Source organism: Vigna radiata, unplaced genomic scaffold, assembly GCF_000741045.1.
Source record: "Vigna radiata var. radiata cultivar VC1973A unplaced genomic scaffold, Vradiata_ver6 scaffold_365, whole genome shotgun sequence".
NCBI classification, from domain to species: domain Eukaryota; kingdom Viridiplantae; phylum Streptophyta; class Magnoliopsida; order Fabales; family Fabaceae; genus Vigna; species Vigna radiata.
The window spans coordinates 140,632-150,635 of record NW_014542353.1 but is presented as its reverse complement, the minus strand read 5'-3'; the positions used below and the strand labels follow the sequence as shown (position 1 = coordinate 150,635).

The window sequence follows — 10,004 nt, the reverse complement described above, 5'->3', positions numbered from 1 at the left end:
TCTTAAAGTTTCATTTTCTCAATCTTCCTCCATGGCTGAACCAAGAAGGCATCGTCGTAGAACAANTGGAGCTTCCTCTTCCTCTCAACCACGTCTTGCAAACATAGGTGGATGGATTTCAGATCAAGGGAAACATGCAGACTTTGTAAACTCTTGGCAAGAAAGAAAAGTCATGGCGGTAAAGTATATCCGTCTTGACTTTTCCGCTTCTATGGCTTTCAATTTCCAAACATTTTTGCTGAGCAGGGACTAACGCATCTGGTAGAGCAAAAATGATGCATTTATCCTGATCTTATAAGAGTCTTCTACTCCAAAAAAAATTGAAAAAAATGGGGTTAATCTTTACAGTAAAATAATTGAAAATAAAAGAGGTTTCAAACCTTTACAAAATAATAGTCATTAATAGAAGAGGTTAAAACCCTCAACAAAAAGACCTCTACAATATAAATTAGATATCAGGAGCCATTAAAAACCACCACAAATTAATAGTGACGACTCTAATTGCAGGGGTTTGAAAAACCTCTAGAAATTAATTTGCGGAGAGTAAAAACCTCCACAAAATAGAAAATAAACCTCTACTAAATAACAGTATTTTTGTAGTGTATCTTACTTTTACACATTTTCTTGAAAATGTAAAGATGGCTTAGTAGTAAGATTGAAAATATAAATGTGACTTAATAGTAAACATAGAGTGGAGGTTGTGAAAATATTATAAATTTAACTTCCTCATTAATAATTTGGAAATATAATTTGGTTTGATAAGTTTGAAAGAAATGATGAAAAAAAAGTTATGGATTTAATTTCCTTTAAATATTAACCAAAGTTGATAAAGAAAAAACATTCTTAATCTCTTCTCATAACTTGTTGCCCTACTAAATTTTGCAACATATAAAAGCACTTGTATTTGATCTCATTAATTAATTTCTTTATAATTTGATGGTACGATGAATGTTAATGGAGTGGTACTATGAACAACAGAAAGCATTTATAATGTGTCGCTTTAAAGAAGTGGGAGACAACACAATCATTTTGGGAAGGAATAAAATCACTAGTAAAAATATCTTAATCCTAATCCTAACTGTGTTCAACTATTGACGTAAAGGACCAAAAGTTAGCTGCTTTCAAAACCTACCAAACTTTATACAAGCTTCTAGTCCTAATGTATCTCACTTTTCTTAATTTATAACAATTTTAGTATGTTCAAATAGAAAATTATAATATTGTTAGCTTAAATAAAAAGAATAATATTTGTCTGTTTTGTTAAATTTTAAATCAATCCACAAGAAATTTTTAATAAAAAAATTGGCACGCTTAATGTGACTTACTGTTTTTGTTTTAGGATTAAATTGGTTAGTTTTGAATATGTTAATTTAATTGTGAGAGTGAGTTTTATGAGACTAAGTGGAAAATGGAATATTTTAGAGATAGTGTTGAGAACATAATTGCTAAGGGGATATAAAAGTTGTTAAGTTTACAAAATTTTATGAAAAAAAAAAAAAAGAAGAATTGATAGTTGAGAATAGAAATCGATATTAAATATATCATTTGCAATGTGCACGCATATCGATGAATGAGAATCTTAGGATGAAGTATTCCTTGTATCACTAATAAAAGAAATATTTTTAAATGATTCACCATATTATTCCCCAAATTTGATATATAATTGGAGAGGAATTTCAATCAACAATTCTTACTTGAGTGAGTGTGAAAAATTTAAAGAATATTAATAAATACAATAATAAAAATGTTGACAATTACTTGAGTTGATTTAGACAATTAAAAAAAGAGATGTTATACCCAAGTTTATGAACATGATTAAGGTCATTTGGCAACAAGTTTAGAGTTTTGAAAAAAGAAATAGTTAACACACCTTTTATAACATTTGAAAGCCTTAATTAATAATAAAGAATTAATCAAAATGGATGAAACTGAATATATGTCACCTAAGCCTGAACAAGGTCTGAGTTAAAACTATATATTTAAGTGCTTTATGTCGTTAAAGACAAATCGTTCTTAATAACGTGAACTTAATAAATGTGTTATCTCATTAACACTTTTTCTCTTAAGCGTCCTTATTAATTCACTTAAGCAAGATACAGTTAAGCATGTTTACCATTGTTTTGAACAAATATTTCTTAAACGTTATTGTTATGTAGTTTAAGAAGGATTTTCTTAAGTTTATTCTTTGTTTAGGCAAACACTATTCAAATCTTATTTTTACATTGCTTAAAGAGTATGCGCTTAAGCACATACTATTTACTTGAACAAATCTTGTTTAAAGTGCTTACAAAAGTTCATTTAACCAAACTAAGCAATTTATTAGGTGAACTTGGGTGACCATTCAATTCACTAACAATAAATATGTAAATAATAAGAAATATAAGTCATTTAGACGTTATCTCTTATCGTACAAAGCTATCTTTATGAAGTAAAAGATATACTTCATGAAAGCAACACAATAATTGTTATCACTATAAATTTTGAGAATTTTAGCCCTCATCACTTCTGGATTAAGCAAATTTTAATGTACTTTATTGCAAATTTTTTACTTTTTTTATTTTTTCTTATCATCACACATTCTTTATATAGTGCTGATGTATACATATTAAAGAGGTAGAAGAATCCCAACCAATAACAACATTCTCTCCATCACTACTAAATCCGTCAATTTGATCCATCTTATATGGTTTAGTATTAATCTACATGGGTTGGATTGGGAACAAAAAAATTCATAGGACAAAAAAGCCCTCCATAGAAAAAACTCAGTGGGTTCCTCCCTCCACCTCTCCATTTCCTTCCTCCACCTCTCGAAATTTTTGTTTTTTCTTTTTATTACAAAAATATCCTTTTTCATTTACTTTTTTAACCTTTATACTTTTTTAATTTTTTTTATTTTAATGTTATTTACTGAAGTAAACCCTAAATTCACTTTTACTCTTTTTATTCTGTGCTCACAGCCCCCACCTTCCCATTGAATGAGATCCGCCTCTTCTCCCAACTCCGTGACACCTCCCCGAGACTGAGATCTGTCTCTTCTCCCAGCTCCGTGACGATTCAATTGTTGAGAGATAAATGAACAAAGAGTTAAGAAAATTTTTCATCCATTACATCCGTTTTTTATAAATAGAATATAATCATAGAATAGAAGAGAATGATTAAGAAATAAAATAGAAAAAAAGGCAAAAGGAAAAGTAAGTATAAGAAGGATGTGTCCATCAAATCAGCCAAAAGATTAACAGGAAGTAAGCTGCAACCTTCACTTCACTTCATCGTCTTGTCTCTGTTTCAATCTCAGTACAAACTCTCTCTCTCTCTCTCTCTAAAAGCTTTATATCTTCTCCCTTCAATTTTCTTCTCAGTGTATTTCACTTTGGAATTTTGTAACACTACAGGTTCTTCTAGGCACGACCTTTCATAAAATAAGATGTTGATGAGGATGATTCTTCTCCCAATCAAGGCCCGTCCTGGTCAAGAAAACACTCTGGAAGGCACTGGAATGGCAAACAAAGATCAAAACATCGGTTCAGAAGTAAGGATGCTTGACATAGTTATGTTATAATACGTATGTACCTTGAAATACTGGCTCTCTGGATTAGAGTTTGTTAAATGACTTCTTCTCGAAATCTTCTTACTGCGTCTTGTCTGGAAAAATTTCACTATTATTTTTTGTGGAAAGTTTTGAGATTGTTGACAACACAATTTCTATATCAATCTAGTTTTTGATGATGACAAGTACATGTTCTTGCTGCATTACATGTTCTTATGCTGATTAAACTATAATATCTGTTGAACATGTGTATGTGTATGTACTATGTTACATGTTCTTCTGTTGATTGATTGATATATTTTTGGAACATGTGTATATGCTTTAATGTGTTGTGTGCTATGCATCATTTCATTGTTTTACTGCACATATTTTAAAGCAAGAAATCGAAAGCACTTTTACAAACTTATTCTTGTGCTACAAAGTTTTAGTACATTCGACTACATTAATAATGGATTCGACTATGCTAAAACCTTTGTACAAATTTTAAGAATCAGTACTATGTGCTATTTTGAAAAGAAAAGAATTTCAAAGTGTTTGTCATTGTGATAGTCGACATTGTGTTTTACATATTCGATTCTATCTGTTGTTTGATTTGGAATTTTGTTATGCTCTTGCACACTAACAACTATATTTTTAAAAGTTAGTTGAGCATTGATGACTTGGTCAACTGTATTGAATATGTTGTTATTTGTTGACCATAGGCTACTAAGTTGACTAAACTGTTATTACTGTATAATATAGTTGACTGAATTAGTAACACATTCGACTGAGAATCTGACTGATTAACAGAAATATATAAATATTCTGAACACTAGTTTGTTCTAAGACTTTTGTTGATCTGACAATTTCATTTATGTTTCAGATTTCTCTTTACTCCAAGAAGACGGTGGTGATCTTTCTTTAAAGAGATTCAAATAGGAGATTCAATTGCGCATTCATTGGCTGATCAACATCTGCACAAGAAGGTGGTTCTGTGATTGATTGTGTAGGCTTGGCATCCTGTGAAGACTGCTGGAATTTTCTGAGAGGCTTGGCATCCTGTAAAGACTGTTGGAATTGGACCTGTTGTGATACAAGGGGATAATTCACTTTGAGGATTTTCAAAGTGGTGCTGCAGATTGCAGAAGAGGGGATTCTTGCTGCAAGTTTGATTGTGTTGCGCAGTTACATTTTTGTTTTGGGTTAGAGAGGAGATTTATATTTTTGACGTAGAGGTCTTTTATAAATTCCTTATTGCAAAAGCCGCAACCATTATAGTGCATTTGCTTCTTGGGTTGGAAGGACACTGGATGTAGGCATTGTTGGTCGAACCAGTATAAAAATCTGTGTTTGCATTTCTCTATCCCTTATCTTTTACATTCCAGTCGACTTTATTTTTTAAGCAGTCAACTACGTATTTCCGTTGCATACATATTCTGATTGCTTGCAATTCAAGAAATTTCAAAAAGTTTTATACTTCGATTTCAAGATTGCGAAAGGAAAGTGTTTTTGAAACAACACCAATTCACCCCCCTCTTGGTGAAATAAAGAAGCCAACCTGTTTTCCAACAGAAAGAAGATTTTGGATATTATAGGGTTTGTTATGGATTTATATTTGAAGGCTCTATTTGTTAGAATTTTTTCATCTGGGAATTTTTCTAATTGCATATTGTGTAGAAAATTTTCATGCCCTGTTGGGAAGGATCGGTGGGTTTAACTAGTACAGATTATGTAGCGGTTTTGGTTTAATTTGCATCACAAGTTTTCTTAAACAAGTCGCAGTAGATTCCTGTACGATCTTTCTTATTGCTTACTTTTTTCCGCAAGTCCTTCTTTTATTGTTTAATTATTGGGTTGTTATTGTTGATGATTTTCCAGGTTCAATAAGATTTATGGTGTGAGAGATTTAATCATTGGACCCAGAAGCAAGTTGCGGAGAAAGTTTAAATTTTGATGAGATTGTGAATGTGTGAATGGAAGCACGGATGAGAAAGTTCCGACAATTGAGTCCAGAGAGGGCCAAGGTGTGGACGAAAAAGTCCCCAAAGTACTATAAGAAAATTTTTCATCCATTACAATAAAAGCGTTTAACGATGTCGACATCTGTTACATCCGTTTTTACCTGAAACGGATGTCGACATCCGTTTTTACCTTAAACGGATGTTGACATCCGTTGACGCTCATATCCATTTAGGAAGGTTTCAAGGTCACGCACTTTTGCACTTTTTGTGTTAAAGCTTTGATAGATACCACCACCACCACCTTCAAGCAATGCTGAGATGATTGAACTTTGTTGTCCTGGTAAAATTTTAACTTTAAAACTAAATTTTTACTAAAAGGATAAAATAGGAATAAAAAATTAAAGTGAAGGATATATATATATATATATATAACAATAAATTATCTACAATATTAAGTGGTTATGATGTATCATTTCTTAATATTTACTAAATTTATTATTAATAGAATGAATACTTAAAGATTATATGCATTTTCGATGCTAGTTGTTTATTAATTCAATTGTTCAACATGCGTCTAGTTTATTAGTTTCTCATTTTTTAATCTTGTAATTTTTTTAATTATACATATATATTTCAAATTATGTTGATTGATTCACTTTTAAAAGTATATGTTTTGCCATTATACATAGAAAAAAAATCAATAAAAAATAATATAAAATTTTATCTTTAACTCAAAATTTTAAAATATAATTTTATTAATATTTTATTGTATATTATACTTTAACACGAAACTTCTATCTTTATGTTTAAATTTCTAATCACGTTGATTTTCTTCTCTATAGAATTGAAAGAAATTAAAAAACTATTAAAATGTTATAAAAAATACATAATATATAAAAAATCAATTATTCATCACAATATAAAAGAATTCACTTCTTATTAATTAAGAAAGTCATTTATATTTTTTAAAATTTTTATTTGATTTTAAAGAAATTAAAACCTAATTAATACAAAGAAATATCATTTTATTTATTTAACAAGAATATTTTTTTTACAAAGACTATATTTGGTTATAGAATATGTTAGAAGTGATAACTCAAGTTTATTTTTCTTTTTTACAAAAAAGTTAACAATTAATAAAATCATTAAATATTTCATGTCAGTGTGTAATGATATATGAAAAATATATATAAAGTATTATTTTATACACGAAGATTGTTATATGAATATGATATAAAAATATAAAAATATATATTTTATTTAATATATATGAAAACTCAAAAAAATATGAAGTCTTATTATATATTTATTTAATAACACAATAATAAGTATGATATAAAAATATTAATTTAAATATAATAAAATTACAACATATTAAACTATATGATAACTATATAATTTTATATGTGTATATAAAAGATAGGTTTAATACCTATTTTGGTCCATCTTTTGGGAGGGTTTGTTCAAAGTGGTCCCTCCTTTTTTCAAAAGTTCACTTATGTCTTACCTTTTGCAAAAACTGTTCAAAGTGGTCCTTTTTGCTAACGGCGTTAACTTTCTTAAAGGCACAGCTGCCAGGTGGCTAATATTTGCTGAGGTGTAACGTTTTGGCTGTGCTGGCACTGTTGTGTGTTTTAAAAAAAATAATTAATTGTGACGTGGAATTTAATAAAATTAGGTTTAAATTAAAAATTGAATTTGGGGTTAATTGGGGGTAATTAATTAAAAATCCCATTAAGAACCTTAATTGTCTCTGGATCATCTATCTCATCAGGTTCATCGTCTAACCATCCTTCAGGTTTTTCAGCTTCTTCATCAACAATTTCCAAGGGTGCATCCTCATCCCAATCGTCTGGCTTTACCGCACTTGGGTTTGGAATTTTCTCTCTCTCATCCCAGTCCTCTGGCTTCTTATCCTCAGGATCTGGGAATGTCTTGGGACGGATAAGAGGAGGTTCAAAATCATCAGCACTTAAGAAGTTTGCCTTCTTCTTCTGTTCCTCGTCTATGAAAACTTGCACCTCATTGTGAGGCGTCAAAATAGCCGTGTAAACATGAGACAATTTATCAGAAGGGACAGAAGGGGGATGCTTAAGATGGTGCTCCATATACTCCCCACTCTTGGGATTCTTGTGTTTGAAAATGAAGTGTACTTTGTTTGTGGCCCCATACTTATCAGGACCAAACATGATAGAATACGAAGATTCGTTGTCAAATTCCTTAGGTTTCCATCCAGCATCCTGTGGTCGGAGATATTTTAGATAAGCTCCACCACATTCGAGGCCATTCTGAAGCCGAGTTTCAAACTGGAGAACAACANTTCCCTCCTTGAGACCCACTGCCTCTTCAAGTTCCTTCACCATGGCATATTTCCTCGCTTTCTCACTGACAAGAAGACCATAATCATCGTGTCCCTCACTCTTGGCATGTTTCCAGGTTTCTGGTTCTACGGTTCTTAGGATTCAAATTTGGGATTTTTAATTTAATGGGATTTAATGGGATTTTTAGGATTTTTAATGGGATTTTTAATGACAAGAAGACCACAATTAAGGTTCTTAATGGGATTTTTAATTAATTACCCCCAATTAACCCCAAATTCAATTTTTAATTTAAACCTAATTTTATTAAATTCCACGTCACAATTAATTATTTTTTTTAAAACACACAACAGTGCTAGCACAGCCAAAACGTTACACCTCAGCAAATATTAGCCACTTGGCAGTCGTGCCGTTAAGAAAGTTAACGCCGTTAGCAAAAAGGACCACTTTGAACAGTTTTTGCAAAAGGTAGGACTTAAGTGAACTTTTGAAAAAAGGAGGGACCACTTTGAACAAACCCTCCCAAAGGAGGGACTAAAATAGGTATTAAACCTAAAAGATATTTCTTTTTAAAAGTTAATTAAAGGTTTGTAGTGAGACTAATCCACTTTAATCTTGATCCTAATTCACTTGAGAGGGAGTTTTAGAGTTGGACTTTTTTTTTGCCCCCACTTGAAGGGCTTCCTCAAAGCGAGCTTTTTCAAGAGTGAGTTAGGATTGGCTCATAGGCTGTGAGTCAAGTTGACAACTCTAATTACCATAATCTTCTATAAGTTACATAACATATGCACTTGCAACAAATTAGGTTATGACCATGGTTATGACCATGGTCATGAACATACCATGTGGATTATCTTTAACATGTCCATTATTGCTTTTGAGATATTTCAATGGCCAACAATTACTTAATCTAGAGCTCATAACGAGGTATAACTGAATTTTGGGGACCATGCATAACGAGGAAATCAAGTTACACACACAGACATCATCAATCTACATTTACTATGTTAATGGGCATTTAGCTCTTGGTAAATTATGACACTAATTATGAGATTTGAGCATCAGAGATTAAACTTTGGCTTAAGGTTCAGGGCTATGTTAATTATCTTATCCAGAGTATAACTTCTATTGATGCCTGTGAAGTGTTAGACTATTTGGCAAGCATACCAAATTATTCAAGTATTAAAATCATGGTAAGACAATGTATCATTTTCCTAAAAGACTTGTGTAATACTTTTTAATTGTATTGTTAGTAACTCATTTAGACTAACGAATAATTCATGAATTTTCAAGTATATGCAAGTAAATAAAGATTGACAAGGAAATGTCGACTTTAGTACTTGGACACTTAGGAGTGGAAAAAAGTCAGAAATGGTATGGAATGACAATGTTATGGGTAGATTTCATCGGGTTCACTCTCTTGACACTGAAACAATTCCTCTCCATCAAATACTAATGTCAACCCTCTAAAACATCCAAACTCCAATCCCTTAGGTGAGAAAGCCTAGGTTTTCTACCTAAGTGTCAATCTCCATTAGGAGTTAGGGTTTAAGACAACTAATGGGTCAAGCTCCATTCCTAGACACTAACCTGTTAACACCCTGACAAGTGTACCAGATCGAATCAAGTAATAAATGAACGGTAAGTCTGAGTATCGTCTCCCAAAGGACTCTTAGGCCTAAATGTTCATGTGATTAATGGAAATCATGAGACTTGAACAAATAATAAGTTGAATTTTAAATGCAAAACAAGAAGTAAACATGCATGCAAAGATTTGATCAATTGGCAGTAAAAGATATGGATGAATGGTATTTATGGGGTTTACGGTTTCATCCTAATCCACTCTCAAATATCTACTATTCTTATTAGATTTAACTTTGTTATCAATGTTTCTATTTTACTCTAAACCCGATCTCTCGATGAAAAGAGCCTAATCACAATTACTAGTTTACTATGTCTAGTCTTCCTAGCAATTATTCATGCAATACACATAGAAGCTTAAGGCAATTGATGTTCCTACTCCTATCTCTAGGTAATATTCATTATCAAGAGTACTTCTTCATGTCTAGACCTAATTATACATCTCCATATAGAAAGAATCAAAGATGGTGCATTTGAATAACGTCTTAAACAAAGCATTAGCAAGAACGGAAGAAAAACTCAAACTATGGATAAACACAAGTATATGAATAAAGTAAA

General features: G+C 31.3%; 1 protein-coding gene across 1 annotated transcript; it reads right to left on the bottom strand.

Annotated features, from left to right (window-relative positions):
• Positions 1 to 7,205: 7,205 nt before the first annotated feature.
• Positions 7,206 to 8,756, bottom strand: LOC106779560 (calnexin homolog). The gene is made up of 2 exons (XM_014667684.1): positions 8,648 to 8,756; positions 7,206 to 7,933 (listed from the first exon to the last, which is right to left on the bottom strand). The coding sequence occupies exons 1-2, from the start codon at positions 8,754 to 8,756 to the stop codon at positions 7,206 to 7,208; spliced, it is 837 nt and encodes a 278-aa protein (XP_014523170.1).
• Between the last annotated feature and the right edge of the window lie 1,248 nt (positions 8,757 to 10,004).